At 40.9% G+C, this 17,465-nt stretch overlaps 1 protein-coding gene across 2 annotated transcripts in view; it reads right to left on the bottom strand.

Moving 5' to 3' along the window:
- The window catches only part of ddah1 (dimethylarginine dimethylaminohydrolase 1), a 46,051-nt gene extending 29,408 nt beyond the window's left edge, over positions 1 to 16,643 (bottom strand). The window contains exon 1 of one of the 2 annotated variants that reach the window (XM_043230292.1): positions 16,315 to 16,643. Coding sequence is in view for 1 of the 2 variants with exons in the window: in XM_043230291.1 (XP_043086226.1) it covers positions 9,867 to 10,160 (294 nt within the window). In the remaining variant the exon portion in view is untranslated. Of the gene's footprint in view, positions 1 to 9,866; positions 10,460 to 16,314 lie in introns of those variants that run through there. The other variant, XM_043230291.1, reaches the window with a different exon arrangement.
- Between the last annotated feature and the right edge of the window lie 822 nt (positions 16,644 to 17,465).

Raw genomic sequence — 17,465 nt, forward strand, 5'->3', positions numbered from 1 at the left:
ATGCGGCCTGGAGAACACGGATGTGTGTGTGTGACGACACGTGAGCGTAGGAGCTCAGATTTAACTCATTTACACCCTAAAACTGACCCTAAACTACAGCAGCGAGGCCAGTGTGTGACCCGGCGACCCGCACAGATTCACCATACAGGACTGTGCTCTGTTTCACATGAACTCATGTCTGTGCATCTGACGTTTCTGCAGGGTTGAGGAACCAAAACAGACTGAAAGAGTTTGTGAAGCCGTAAAAAGTGCTTCCCTGAGGGCCCGTTACCCGACACTCACACACACACACACTTACAGCCTGAGAAGCTCAAAACAAGGTTACACAACTAAGAGGATCCTTATGTAAGTGGTCTGTGTACGTCTACAGGTGTGTGTGTGTGTGTGTGTGTGTGTGTGTGTGTGTGTGTGTGTTAGCAATTAAAAAAAAAAAAAAGATTTAACTATAAGTTCAAGGCAATTATGTGCAGATAATTATATACATATAAATTGTACTTTATTTATCCTTTTATACACACACACACACTACTACCACTATTAAAATGCATACATTTTATTTTGATTTATTTACTCTAAATCCATTTTTACTACATATTTTCACACTATTTATACATATGAAATAAATATACTATCTTTAAAATATAAATACATTTTATACAACTAGATTTAACAAGACATAAAAAAACCAAACAGCTGTCTTTTCAATTCAAACAAACAAACCTATATTATTTATATTTATTTGCAAATAATACAAATTGTGGCTGATCGCGATTAACAGTTTTACAGTGGCATCTGTAGTTAAAGTCTTCTGCAAAAACAAAAGCTACAAGAGCATCAGCGAACAGCGATCCTAAAACAGTAAGCACTTCATTTATTCAAACTGCAGTGCATGCTGGGAGCTCGCAGACCCTTAACAAATCAGCAAAAATGCTGACGCACACGTATAAGAATTTCGGACAAATTGAAGTGAACTGTGGTAAAAATGCAGTAAAACAACCACATTTTTCAGCCAATAATTAAAACTATTAAACATCTCATAAACATCTTAATCTGAAACATTCCTTTTATTGCTGCTGATAATCAGACTATTGATGCAGGGACTGGATAAAATGTAGGTTTTTTTTCCCCACACTCTCACACAAATTCTTCATGTGTCCGTGTGAGACGGGAAGGACTTGGCCTTGTAGAGCGCGTACACACACACACACACACACACACACACACACACACACACACACACACACACAGCAAACCAGACTGCATCTCAAATATAGAGCAGCACATCTCTGGGTTCATTTACACACAAAGAAGCTTCGAAGCAAACAAACAATTCTTGTGCGAGACCTCATTAGCATTTTAATTATTCTCATTTCACCGTTCATTCAGCTCAGAGACAATGCAATGCAGTGATGTGTCAAAATCTACCCATCTATCAAATGAGAAAATCTCACAAGCGTGGAATCACTCTAAAACACCCTAGAAGCCACCTTGTATCCATTTAGCTACACCACCCAGAAGCATCCTAAAAACGTCCTACCCTAGCAACTACACAGAACACCCTAGTAACCAACTCGCAACGTCCTAGAAACCACTCTCTCTAGCGACACCCTCTCATCCACTCAGAACACCCTAATAACAACACTGTAGAAACAGCACCCTAGAAAGCCACACATAGTCTCCCAGAAACTACATAGAACCTCCCCCCAAACGTCAAGCAACCTAAGCAACACCCTAGCAACCACACAGCACACCATATTAACAACATCCCAAAAACCACCTAGCAACTACACAGAACACACTAGAAACCAGACAGAACTTCCCAAAGACTTCAGAAATTTTGAACAACCCAAGCAACACCCTAGAAACTTCTAGCAACCTTAGCAACACCCTAGCAACCACACAGCACACCATATTAACAACATCATAGAAACCACCTAGCAACTACACAGAACACACTAGAAACCAGACAGAACTTCCCAAAGACTTCAGATACTTTGAACAACCCAAGCAACATCATAGAAACTTCAAGCAACCTTAGCAACACCCTAGCAACCACACAGCACACCCTATTAACAACATCATAGAAACCACCTAGCAACTACACAGAACACACTAGAAACCAGACAGAACTTCCCAAAGACTTCAGATACTTTGAACAACCCAAGCAACACCCTAGAAACTTCTAGCAACCTTAGCAACACCCTAGCAACCACACAGTGCATAATAGAAACCTCAAATAACAACCCAGAAACACCACAGAAACCTCCCAAATGAGTCTAAACATCTTCCAGCCACACCCTATCAGGATACCCCAGTATCAGCCTCCTAGAAGCCCCCTAGCAACGTCCTAGAAACCACTTAGAACACCACAGAAACTATTTAGAACCCTCAAAAGAAAAACATTTTAAGCACTCTAAGCCAGACAGAAACCACACAGAAGACCCCAGACACCACCAACAACCACACAGCAACATCCAAACAACTGCCCGAAAGTCTGAACATTTTATTTATTTGTGTGTATTTATGATTCACTGGCCATAAAACTAACCATAGCAAGACATAGATGTCTCTCAGTTTATACCAAAAATATTCAAATGTCGCAAAAAGTGAGAGGGGAGATGAATGACAGAAGTCTTCTGTGACGCACGCATCAATAAACAAACTTTCTCAAGCACTTTCCATACAAGCCAGACGCTCCTGAATCCGGAGCAAACACCGGCCGGCTTTGGTCTGAGGAGCAGGAATGTAGCGGGATCACGAGAACACTGGGAATGTCAGACTGACCCCGGATCAGTGTTTCACAGCGGCTCACTTCCGGACCAGACACACTCCAGCAGCAGTCAAAACAGAGAGACGCAGTGTGTGCTTACAACACACACACACAGACACACACACACACAGACAGATACATACACACACAACACACACACACACACACAGACAGGCAGGCCGGCAGACAGACACATACACACACACGCAGACAGACAGACACACACACACACACACACACAGACAGATACACTGTGTTTGTGTATGAGTGTGTAAGTCTGTATGTGTGTGTGTGTGTGTGTGTGTGTGTGTGTGTACAAGGATCTGCTTCTGAGGAATATCGTCATGTAAACCCAAGCGGACGATGATGATGATGATGATGATGATGATGTATTAAGGCTTCGTTTGAAATGACCTCATTACCTGGTTCTTCTGAAAAACACGCCTCGGAGAGTTTCTCCAGAAATACAATCTAATGAACCTTCAAAACAACTCTGGAAATCATTTCCTAACACTCGGTGTTTGTAGGTCACACAATGAGCTTCAGAAACATTTCTTTCTCTCTTAAAAGGTAAAAACGCTGCTGTGAAAGTGAAGAGGAGTTTCTATTTTGATTTTTCTCATTTTTCTGAGGGATGAGCTCGGATGTTTGTATGTGATCAGCAGCTCAGATACACACACACACACACACACACACACAGAGACATACAGACACACACACACACACACACACACACACACACACACAGAGAGACATACAGACACACACACACACACACACACACACACACACACACACACAGACATACAGACACACAGAGACATACAGACACACACACACACACACACACACACACACACACACACACACACAGAGACACACAGAGACACACAGAGACAACACACACACACACACACACACACACACACACACACACAGAGACATACAGAGAGTTTTTTTTTCATTGATTTTATTAGGATTTTAGTCTTTAGAACAAATTTTAGTGTGTTTAGTAATTTCATTAATTTTTAACAGTTTATTACCTTCTGGATTAAAAAAAAGTCTATATAAATGTCTATATTTAATAAATTTTATTTGACTTTTAGTTGAAGTCATTGTAATGTGGATTTTTAGCGCTTTTTGTCATTTTAATAAACGATAATTATCAATAAAAATGTACAAAGTTTAAAGTGTGTGATATTATATTAGTTTTTGGATCGTTTTAAAACGTATATTATTTAAGTTTTAGTCTGTCTGTCAACTAACTGGCAAAAACAAGTTGTTAATATTTATTAAAAATAGTTTTAGTTAATGATAATAACCCTGTTTCCTGTTGATCCCGTTTATCAGACTCCTGGCAGAATTCCCGGTTCTTTCCACAACAAAACCTCATCTTACAAAAAAAAGGGCTCTGTCCAGCGAGAGTAATCATCTCCTCACTGCACTATTAGGAGCAGAAAGTACATGGTTTCCATTTAACGAAATGTGGAAAGGCCAAATTTCCTGTCAAACATTTTTCTCCATTTGACTGATCAGAATTCAGTGTTTTTGGTAAACGTCACACAGATGGAAGTGATCCAACAACAGCAACAAATGCGCAGAGATTATATTGTTTATGTGACCTCAAGACGGATGAATATTAATAATGCATGGCCTGCGTTAGCTTCTGTATGTTTGGAAATGTTTGTAATAGCAACCCGGTCCCGTTAGAACAGCATTAGAGTTTCCGAAGCAGAGTTAAAGGACTGACGGACTCAGAAAATGTAGCTTTCGTTGGGAACCGAACGCGTCACATTTTGGAAGGAAACCGATTGCAAATAGTTGCATGATGCATCGTTTTGCATGCATTAAAAGCAAGTCGAGACGAGAATACGCTGCAGTTAACGACTCTTTAGTTATCGACTAAATCTTTAGACGCTGCGTATGCATGAATGCTAAACGTAGAAAAGATGCATAAGAATATTTCAAACGTACGCTGATTAATATTTCAGTAGAGCAGGGTCAGCCTTGGGGTCAAAGTTAAGTGCTCGGCACATCTGTCACCACACATCAGTCACGCCGCAGTGAGCAGAGAGTGTGTGTGTTCAGACCGATCGATACACACACACACACACACGCGCGCGCAAGCTCTGAGGCAGATGGTGAAAGATATTTCGTTTCTCAGCTGCTATGCAGGACAGCAGTCGCAATGAAGCACCGTGACAGAAAGAGAGGAATGTGTTATATACGTGCACGTACAACAATGTGTTCAAAATAATTCTTGCACACTTTTAAAAGAATTTATGGCATGTTCTGCGCAGCTCTTTTGATACCAGCTGTATGCAAATTCACTCTTGGAGCCACATTGAGATCCTAGCATCTCTGGTAAAGAACAAAACAGAGCCTTTGGAAACATAGATACTAAAAGAACTAAATTATTAAGATTTATTTATTTATTTATTATTAAAATTTAATCCTTTTTGAATTGCAAGCCCGCAAACTTGAATTGATTGGTCACCCTTGGTGTACAATGCAGCAAAGATCGCTAATCTGAACAGATTTTACTAAAAAACCTACCAATCTCTGTGTAAAAATAACATCATAGTGCACCCATCTTTCTGAAATCAGTTTTACCCTTCGGCAGTTTGACTCCAAATCAAATCAAAATTGCATTTGACCCCCTTTACAAAACAAGCAAAAGTTACAGGCGTGAAAACTTTTGAAAAAAAGTTCAAAAAGGTCTTTTTTTCAATTTTTGAGTGGTCACCCTTGGCATATAACGCAACAAATATCGCTAAAGTCAACAGATTTGACTAACAAACCCACCAATCTCCCAGTAAAAACAACATTACGATCTTCCTAAAGCCCTTCATACTCCCTATAATTTGGCTCCAAATCTCAAATCGTTTGATGCCACTCAAAAGTAGTGCATTATCCAGTAAATACATCCACGGCATTTCATTTCATTCTTTTAAATCACAATTTATGTGTCTCTTCGGGAAACAAAATCGAACATTTTAGCTGGGAAACTTCTGAAACTTTTCCACAGATGTCTCTCCTGAAGTTAATCACAGTGAAAAGTGCTTTAGGGACACAGATAACCTTTTTTAGACAGCGCTGTATAAATCACCAAAACAACACTGTTAATATCTAACCACAAACTCCGCAGAGGCCAAAGATCAATAGTTGACACGAGATTGTCAGCCGCTGCTCGCATGGCAACAGTTTTATATCTGACACACAACTCTTTTGTCCCTCAGTTTTCGGGGCAATGCTGACACTTTTATAAACATCTAACTGTGCACTTCGCTTAGCTACGGCATGCGGAGGCTAAAAAATGTTTTAAGAGGAATGGTACCTTCCATGCAACCCTTGCTGTGCCCACCAAAATGTGCTCCTAATTTCAGCCGAACTGCATTCAGGGATTGCCATGACCTAAATAACTCCATCCAAGAGTCTTTCACAAGGACACAATGTTTGCTTAAAGAAACGCTGCCAAGCTCTTGCGTGTTGAAGCACAAAGATGCTGCCTCTATGTTTACTCGAATATACATTTCAGCGAACGCCACGGGGCAATGCAGTCATTGCAGAGAAAGTAGGTCTAACCGATTACCCGCCGTACGGCTCTTACTGTATGTGTCTGTGAATTGAGCGTTTAAAATGACAATGACTCGAGTTTGACCTGAATACCAGAGTGATGCAACAAGGCCCGAGTTTCCCAAACACCGCTGCAAAACAAATCAGCGCTCACCTGAGGAAAACAACCACGTATAAAAGCCTGCATGCAATGATCTGCCAATGCAAACCTAGTCTGGACTGGACTGGCTGCAGGGTGACGCACACAATGTAATTTAGTACTTCCTGTTAGAGGTTTGATGTAGGGCTTCTTGGCTAGGCCAACATCATTAAGAAACATTTGGACAATAAGTCAAGGGCATCTGATCTTAAAGCTCAATTTCAACCCTGAGAGAGAAAACAGAGCTCCCAGTCACATGGGAAAGAACTGATCAAATGCAAACTCGCACATGTATGCATGAAAAAACATTTTTGATTCAAATAAAACTACATTTTGTCATTTTTTCATGAAAATGACACCAACGTTAATCCAGTAAAACACCCCAAACACCTTCATCCAGCAGAACAAGCAACTGTTCCCAACGCATTAGCAACTGCCTAGCAACCCCTGACTGAAACCTGTACAGCTGCCGAGCAACACCTTAGCAACAACTGCCTAGCCGGCCCAACAACAACTTCAGCAACCACCTATCAACCCCTAATGACACCGTAACAACTACTTAGCAAACCCTAGTATTTTGGCTTGCAACACATTGGCAAACACCAAACAACTGTAAATGACTTCTTAACAACTACCTAGCAACACCTTGACAACTACTTAGCAAGGCCTAACAAGACCTCAATAACCCCCAGGGACACCTTGGCAACTACTTAGCAATCCCCAAGAACAACTACCTAGCAACTTTTAACAATAATTATTTTTCTACAAACACCATCAACAAATCGCCAAACAACACCTTAGCAACTGCCTTGCAACACCTTGGCAACTTCCAAGCAACCTCGTCAAAAACTTGGCAACTACTTAGCAATCCCCAACAACACCTTGTCAACTACTTACCAAGGTCTAACAACACCTTAGCAACCCCTTAATGACACCTTGGCAACTGCCTAGCAACTTCTAATGAGATCCTAGCAACTCTCTAGCAAACCCCTACAGACACCAAGGCAACTACCAAGAAACTGCCAAGCAATCCCTACAGGCACCTAATGCCCTAGCAACACCTTGGCAACGGCTTAGCAACTCCTAAGGACAACAATCTAGAAGTTTCTAACAATATCTTACCAACTCACTAGAAACGCCTAATGACACATAAGTATTTGCACAGCAAACCCCCCTCACAACGTCTCGGCAACTGCCTAGCTACGCCTTAGTAACAGTCTAACAAGCCCTAGCAACCGCTCAGCACCTCCACAGCATTGTTTTCACATTTGAAAAGGCAAACATAACCTTCAAAACTCTCTAAACGTGTCAAAATGAAAATTCTGAATAGCTAATTATGCAATTGCAGTTGAGCCACTGAGGTCACATCCTGTTTTAGCGACGTATTCACTACGTTTCTGGACCCGGATCGCTTCAATCGTGTCGCTGTCTATGGAGGGTCACAGAGCTCATTAAAAATATTTTCACTTGTGTTGAACGAAGGTCTTGGGGTGAATTCATCTTCTGATATACAGCAGTCTTTATAAGAAAACGCCCGTTCACTGCACGCACTCTTCATCTTCTTTTAAAGAACATAATGACTACAAAAGTAAACGAAATGGCTTCATATTCTAGCAAACTGAAGCACTGACATATCAATCGAAATGCTAAAGATATCTTGATCCGGATGGGCGCCTGCGGTACGTCAGTGCTGGATTCAGACGCTTCTTTTAAAGCATGACAACATTCAAAGAAGAGAGCTAAGATCCCCCCGGACCGCATTCATCCCACTGGGAGACACACACAGAAAAACACACCACTGCGGACACTCCTAGAAAACCATGACACACGTCAACGAGACCCAGTAAAAGAAAAAGATCGGCACTAAAATAACACAGTCAGAAAAAAAAAAAGAAGTAAAATGTATAAAGAAGAAAAGGGTCATGCTGCATATACATGACCAAAAATGAGAATAAAAAAAATTATTTTGTCAAATATTATTCCAATTGACAAGAGCAGTTTTCTCTTTTAATAATGAATAAAATAAAAGATATTTCTGTGATTTGTAGCATCGTTATTCCAGTCTTCATCGTCGCAAGATCCTTCGGAAATCATTATAACGTTCAGATTTATCATCAGTGCTGAAAATGCTGCATCTACATACGTTCTATGAGTACAGCTGCGTGAAGAACAAACGTACAAACTAAACATTTACAAAAGAGATAAGTGCATAACGCATCGCCAACTTCGCAAAAAACACCCCGGCAAAGCAGTTTCGAGTAAATATTGATGCAGGCGTCTCCACGAAACGACCAAACAAAACACATTACATCCTCACTGGCCTCATGCAGAACCCCTGGACGCCTTTCAAAGGCTCTTATGACTAACATGACCTAACATCACCCGATTAAATGATCTATTACAGCTTACAACGAGCAACTCTACTGAAACATCACAGCCACTGAGAGGGACATATAGAGTTATTTTTAAATCGTGAAAATTAAATATGGCCTTCAAATTTCTACAGGATGCTCCCTGAACACAAATGCTTTAATCCTCATCTCAGCACATTCTGAATGACAGGCCCGTGACTGAACGAAAAACGATTGAATGTTCACACAGTCCTGTGAGCTCACTAGAAGAACGGTTACGCATTTTATGAAATGAATGATACAGCTATGAAACGCATATAACATGATTAACGGTTAAACAATGTAAAAACTACACAAATCACTTCCATGTTTCATTAGTGCTCATGCAGTCATAAATGCCAGTGGAAGTAAAGCTATAGTTAGCAAACAATGGTTTTGGGAAACACCCCCCGATGCTCGCATGCCGGTCGAACCACAACAAACTTTCACAAACCTGAAACAAGACACTGAACGGTGCTCATGAACTAACATGAACCCAGGAAAAAAAAAAAAAAAAAGTTTACACTGCAGAAATATAACGGCATGAGTAACAGCTGTTTTTTTTCCCCCCCAGAATGATATAATGGTCTTAACAGCAACAATAATAATAATAATAATAATAATAATGATCTCTGGAAAAGTGACAATTATTTATGTGTGCAATCTTTATTTTGTTATTAGAAACATATAGAAATATGTGTATAAATATATATATATATATATATATATATATATATATATATATATATATATATATATATATATATATATATATATATATACACACACACACACATATATACATATACACACATATATATATATGTGTGTGTGTGTGTATGTATATGTATATATAACCTCAACTGAAATGCAAATTTGAGTTTGTTGCACATTTACGACAATATGAGAAAGGTTGTTCATGAAAGAAGCCCTCTCTCTTCTCTCTTACTGCAGAGAGTGAATGTTCCCGTGACCGCGCTCTGTTCGTTACCTCCCTCCTCCTGCTCGGGGCTCCGGGTCTGGAGACGAGCGCCGTGTCCCCGCACACCACCGCCGCGTCCTCCACGAACACGCAGTCCGGCATCGCCTCGTCCGCGGGCAGCTCCAGCACCTCCAGCCCGAGCCGGTGCTTCAGGACGGACGCGTACTCTTCATGCTCCTCCTGCACTTTGAGCAGGTCCACCTCCTGACCGCCGCTCCTCAGCGCGTCTCTGGCCAGAGACCGGGGCGCCGCGCGCATCACGGCGTGCGTAAAGCAGCCGAACCCGGACATCAGCCCAGCCATAACTTCGCTCACGTCGTGTTTATTGTTGCGCTGTTTGCGTGCGTGCGTGCGTTTGTTTGTTTGTTTGTTGTTGTTGTTCTCTGTTGTGGTTCCGCGCGCGCACGACAGCTCGAGCTCTGAAAGGGCGAGAAGAACGGCGCGCTTGGTGACGTCACGGACGCGCCCGACGCGACGCGCACCAATGCGATAAAAGACGCGCGAGGACGACTTTAAAGACAGTTCACGCGCGTTTCGTTGTTCCTGTCGCCTAGATGTGGTCAAGGATACAGTCTTACCTTCCCTGATTATACTGGTGTTATACTAAGTGTAGTACATGCTATTTATTTTATTACATTTATTTATATTTACATATTTGTATTTTTATTCTCATGTGTTAAATTGCATTGAATTATGAAGAAAAGAAGTTGTTTATGCAATAATTTTTGGTCTTTGTCTAATTATCAACCTTCACATTTCTCACTTTTAATTTGACTTTTTAGTAAATAGCTAAACAATAAATACAAAAATAAGTTACTTTAGTTAAAAAGTTACTTTTTAGAGGCACAATCGCTGAATACTGTATGCTGAAAACTTTGGTTTTGGCACTTTTTTATTCTACAATGCCATTGTGTCGAGAAGTACAGCTTTAAAACCCCAAAGCGAATGTGCATTGTTCTCTGGAGACGTTCTTGGTCTTGGTTTTACAGTAAAATGTCTGTGGTTTAAATGACTTGAAGAGTCATACGGTACAGTCACAGCTAAAATATGAATTTTGAAGCCGCTGCGTGATCTTAAATATAAGTTGCTAAATAAGGACCACAGGGATGCGCTTCAAACACTGTAGTCCTTATATAGCAACTTAAACCCACAGGAAATTCCTGAGGGAACCCATGGAGAACTAACGGCCTGACGTCATGAACGAACTGCTCTAGTGCGACGTGTTGCATTCGTTTCAATCGTTAGCGTCACGTCTATAGCAACAAACAAGCTGCAGAAGATAAACTAAACCATTAGACCTTTGAAACATACAATATAAATATACATAAACAGCCTTAAAAATAAAGTTTCTTTCCAAGATATTTTAACATCCTACAAGTTCTTTTTAGTGGTTTATTCAGTTTATTAAAAATTCCGTTCGTAAATAACAGGAAATGGTTCTCTGAGGAACCCAATTTGTCAATTATTAAACAAATCTGATACCCAGCTAACTCAATATGTCTTATGTTTTTAAAAAGAATGTAACGTAATGGATACATTGTTTCTAAACGTCGCCTGAACGTCCAGTTTTTAAACGCTTTAACCATTTGTTCTCGGAACATTCCATTTTTTTACATTTTGGGAAGAAGGATGTTACTTTTGAACGTTCTCTGAACATTCCGTAACCAGCAGTAGTAACATTTAAAAAATGTAAGATGAATTTCCAACTGAAACATTCCGTAATTGATGTATAAATAACTTTTCTGACGTATTAAAAGCTTTTTATTGCATCCCATTTGGAGGCTTTATTTTTTTTTAGAGCGCATTGACACGGGATGTGAATCGTTTAGGAACTCTCCATTTTTAGAAAGGATTTCAGAGCTCGGGTCACGCTGTTTGTGCGCACGGCTGGAATTCCTCTTTTCTATGGACATTCCTCAGTCTTTCCATCTTTCCATCGAGCGCGGCTGTAATCGTTCACCAGACATCCTTGAGTACATTCCTGCACACCCCAGGAACAAAGTTTGTCTTTTCTTGTTCCAAATCCACTCAATTATCCAGACCGGTCTAAACATTCCCGGAGCCCCACATTCCATCCTCTCATTCCGTTCCCCCTTCCCTCCCTGAGCTCCGTTTTTCCATTCCTCCGGCTTTCCCCTCGGAGAGGAAATATGTGGGCTGAGGAAAGGCGAGCGGGTCCTAGCGCACCTGGCGCGCAGCTTGGAGGGCCGTAAAAGATGAATGAACTTTGAGCTTCAAAGACCTTTTGGAACTGGTTTTCAGGGGCTAAACGCATTCTATAGCGGCGCTCTCTGCGTGAACATTATACAACATCCGCTGAGACGAGCCTCCAGAACACCTCTGAAATGTATTTGAAATTGATTCCTGTAGCAAACCACTTTTTAAAAACAAATAATGTGTGTCCCCAGGAAGGGTCTGTTAAGCTTCAGCTTAAAATAGACCTCAGATCACTTATTATGTAATTCTGAAAATGCCTATTTTGAGAGGAAGCAGAAATGGGCTGTTTTTGTGTATATCTCTTTAAATGCAAATGAGATGCTGCTCCCCGCCCACTTTTCCATAATAGGGCAGCCTTTGTAACTCCGACACCCTGTTAAAAAACATCTGTTTGGTTTTGATTATTAGTGAGACGTTTTTATTCATACTGAAGAAAAACAATGTTTTTTTATCTTTGATGGTGTTAAACATGGTATCGTGTGGATGGAAATACACATGGAAGATGAGATTATGTATAGAGAAACTAGGTGTTGTATTTATAAATCTGGAAAATATTAAGCTAAATCATAACATTTTATGGATTTGCGTATAAAAATGACAATAAGACTGCATATTCAAACAGCTCTTCAACATGATCTCACTATCAGCTCTGTGTGGCTTTATTAGGTCATACGGAGTGAGAGTGGAGTGCGTAATTTCATGACTTCATCTTGAAACGAATCTCAGCATCTTCCCTCTTGTATTTATCACACAAATCAAACGCTCCAGAATCCCAGACTGTAAACAGATCAGATCCCGCAGGATAAACACTTTCTCCGTACAGTCGGAGGAAGCGCATGTCATGGCTAAAATATTTATCCGGGAGCAGCTGTGTGGACTGTAAAACTTCAGCATGAGGGGAAAATTCCACTCATCAGGATCGCTATTGTTTATTCTTAAGCATTATTATTAACTAGGATAAATAAATGACACCTACTTGAAGATAGGAGAAGCTTTCCTGAAACCAGACTTCCGATTTCTGCCCTTCACCTTGACAACCATGTAGCAACTCCCTGACAACCATTCAGAACTCCTTATCAACCACATATGATTGGTCTAGTAACCCTAGCATCATAGCAGACAGTTTAGCATTTCTGAACCCCTTGGCAACCATCTACCAACGGTCTAGTAACCAATCAGAACACCCTAGCATTGGAGTACATAGATTTAGTATTGCAGAACCCCTTAGCAACCTCCTTCCGATAGTCTTGCAATCACACGGAACAACCTAGCTTTATAGCAGACCGTTTAGCATTTCAGAACCCCTTAGCAACCACCTAGCAACAATCTATTAAGCAACCAGAACAACACTGTATCATAATATATCATTTTAACATTTCAGAACCCCTTAGCAATCATAAGAACCAGAACATGCTAGAATAGGAGCATGTTTAACCCTTTAACAAACACCGGCAACATTCTAGTAACCATCTAGCGTATCAGATCTCCACAGAACATAGTTTAAGCATTTCTGAGCCCATTATCAATGGTCTAGAAACTAATCAGAACACCCTAGAATAAGAGTGGATAGTTTTAAGCTTTCTGAAGCCCCTAGATACGACCTAGTAATCACCCAGTGCATCAAAGAACCATATCAGGTAGCTTTCAAGGCTTTCAGAACCCCTGGAACAACTATCAATTAAATAGCCTAAATCAATTGCTACTAAAAATGACAGTTCCAGTCTCGGGAGACAGGGAGCAGAGGCATGTGTGTGATTTGAGTAGCAGTTCATTCACAGGAAATGACATTGCATAGACTTAGTGAACTATAACAGGAAAAGTCACAGAGCGAACAAGGGCCGAATATCTGGGTAACATCTCTTTGATATCACTGTGGCAGGATGGGATGAATCGCGTAAGAACGTCCACACCATATCCTATGGTAAGATAAACACAAGCAGAGCTGCCGCTAATCTGTAGAGCTTTACATAATGTAGAAATATGGACAGGGTCCAGCTCTCCTTTAAGAGGGGGTGGGATCGGGGGAGTCATGCGCTCGTAATCAATAGCTGCTGCCAAAGCCCTGGAAGAAAGTGAAGCCCAGTGGAAAATATTATGTTTGCCATTACAACATGGTGGACACAAATGAAAAACGCTCTTGTAATGGTTCCTGGATGTGTAATTGCAGAATAGAAAAATGAGAGGTGACTCCACTGGAACACAATGACAGCACTGTTTCCTAAAAGCCCCGCGCCCCTCTCGTCAGGAGAGATGGAGAACGCTTTCTGAACGGCATGTGCAGGAACAGATGTCAAGGCTTCGTGAGCTCATTTTCTACGCTCACTCTCTCCAGGGAGGACGCTTCAGCTGACCTCGATCGCTCACACTGGGAAAAGCAGAATGTAGACTACTATTGAGAAAATAAAGACACGTCGCGCCTAAAAACTCGTGGAAAACACTAGGCATGCTACTTTGGAATCGTCTGACGCCGCTAAGTAACCATGAGCTCCGCTTGTCGTAAAGATGCAGACGCTTCAGCAAAGGGTAAATGCATTTCCAACACTAAAAATCGCTTGTTAAATTTACTTGAAAATAGCTGTCCCTGTACTGTTTTGACCAACTATGGCCTTGTTTTAGCTTTCAGTGTTGTTATGGGAAAGGATAAAGCTGTCTGGTTGATTCTTGTCAGATGAAACACTTAATGAATACCACTTAACATGTGCCAATAACTAAGCTCTTAGTAACCACCTAGCAACATTCTAGTAGAGGAATAGAGCCTATCAGACACTGCTGCAACCACTTAGCAACCACCTAGTAACGTCCTAGTAACCTGCATAGCAACAACCTAGTAAACAACTAGAATACCCTAGCAATGGCCTTGTAGTCTGTTAGAATCACCTAGCAATGGCCTAGTAACCACCCGGAATACCCTAAAAACAGCATAGTAACCACACTGACCACCCTAGCAACAGTCTAGCAACTACCTAGAACACCATAGCAATGACCTAGTAACCAACATAACACCCTATGATCATAGCAGTTGTGCAGGCTTTCAAAACTCCTTTGCAACCACCTAGTAATGGCCTACTAGCCACCCTAACCACCCTAGCAACTGCCTAGTAACCACAAGAACCTAGACCCTAGCCTAGCACTGGCCCGGTAACAATAAAGTCCTCCAAAGCAACAGTCTAGCCACCACCCTAGCAAAAGCTTAATAACCACCCAGAACTCCATAGCACTGGCAAAAGCAGTATTTGAACTCTTAAAATCTCATTAAAAAAATAATAAAAAATATCACACCTACCTAACGGATATCACTGAATACACTACAAAACAAAAACAAATCAGGGAAGCAGCTCACCTTTCAGTAGCCAGTCAGAAACATGTTATTTTTGTCATAAGGGTAGTGGACATTGGGTTGGCTATAATAAAATATAAAAAGCAAGGGGCATGTCTTTAAGAACAGCACAAGCATAATTTACAAGCACTACATTACAGCATATACAAGACAAATTAAATGATAAAATAAACTCAAGTTTCTGATTTGACAGAGGTAAAATCAAGCAGTTGTGTTTTAACCGTTTGGCTATAAAATCATCTTCGACTAATGACAGTCATGTATTCTGGCAGAACAGAGTTATCTGCTGTCACAGCTCAGGACAGTCACTGGTGAAGGGTTTGGGAACGCTTGCATTCTCTGGGGCCATCAGCCAATCAGCATTAGCATGATGTCATTTTTCATCATCCACACCCCAGGTGATTGGCTCAGACACTTACATGTCCATGAACAAATATAGCAGGGTTATACCCCATCAGCATTTGGAACTGCTAACTGGTTTCTGCGTGGTCACTCCTGAGCAAAACAGAACGCCATTTCAATGCAAACCAGCTTTGGTGGTCGGAGAGAATTACAAACCAAAAACCCAGGTTATCTATGTTTACTGTAGTAAAACCACACCATCAAGTCATGGTAAAGACCACAGATCATCTTTACTGCAGAGACAAAGTACAGCACATCACCATCTAGTGTCGCAATATGGGAAAAATAAACTGAAATCAGATTAACCACAGGGTTTTCGAACTCTACAGCTCTGGATCTCAGTGAACAGATCAGAAACATCTTCAAACACCAGTTCCCTGGCTTCTCAGGAGAAAACAACCAGTGCCATCACGATTTGTTTGATTGTACACATGCAAACCAGGCTACAGAACACCGTAGCAACAAGCAAACGGTCCATAAAGATGTAAAAGTAAAACAGACCTGGGCTATGACCCGTCTTCAGAGATCCTCAATCCAGGTGGCAAACGTTCTTCTTCGGGAACATCTCAGTGTCCAGAGGCTTCTGCTCCCTGCGAGTCTGCGGGAAGAACTATTCAGTGCTGTCAGGACAATATTGTACATTCCCTTACTCTCACAGTCAGTTTGGTTTGTGTATATCCAAGGGCTTCTAATCTCCGAATTTCGGTGGAATGCCACTTATTTGGAATCTCAGACAAAAACAGTCCGCTTTTTTATTTTTTTTAAACATCTTGTATGGAAAACCGGATGCCTGTTGCATTTTTTTCTTACACTATGTGATGGACAGACTGCATGAATATTAAATTAGCTAGAGGAATTTCCTCCACGGAGAGCGCATTTAGGGATCCTTTAAGCTGTCAGGAATGCTTTGTGGTTGGATAACTCCAGCAGAAATGTTAATAATGCAGGCTACTGCCCAGACCAAATATGGTAATATTGTTACGTCTGGAATCAGGCTCCACATCTGGAATCGCTTAGAGCTGTTGAGTCAAGAGAGAGAAGCGAGCCGAGCCAAAAATAGAAGCCGTAAAGTTTGAGTTTAGAACGTCTCCAAACGCGCCCAAAATACAGCATTTAAGGTGCACGACGGAACAACGGGGTTTCAAACACTTCTAAGTTTGAGCGTTTGAAAAGTGGATAAAATTCCCCGAAGCTCACAAGCTGATCTGGATAAGCGAACGCGCGCATCCTGTGGAATCATTTATGGTTGACGCGCTCGGAATGAACTCGCATAACGCCATTAATAGACCCCTTGGGGCCACCACATATTTCAATTGCGAGTAACAACGCTAATCTTTGACATGACGTTACCCAAAACAAAGTAGCCAGTAAGCATTATGTGTGGTGAAATAATACTTCAAATTATACTTGTAAAGCACGTGATTTGAACAAAACAGTGTTTTTACTTTTAACGCGTTGAATAAATTGGCGCGACTATAATTTCACGTTCGGAATAACTATCTGATTCGGACCGTACATCGATTCGAGCTAATATCATTATTGACTTATAAAGGTAAACATATCAACCAAAAAAATCTAAATATGACAAATGTATAAATAAACCTATAGCTACGACCGGATCTATGAAGCTTCTTTATAAGGTGGAACGTGTT

This window comes from Puntigrus tetrazona, unplaced genomic scaffold (assembly GCF_018831695.1).
Source record: "Puntigrus tetrazona isolate hp1 unplaced genomic scaffold, ASM1883169v1 S000000148, whole genome shotgun sequence".
NCBI lineage: Eukaryota > Metazoa > Chordata > Actinopteri > Cypriniformes > Cyprinidae > Puntigrus > Puntigrus tetrazona.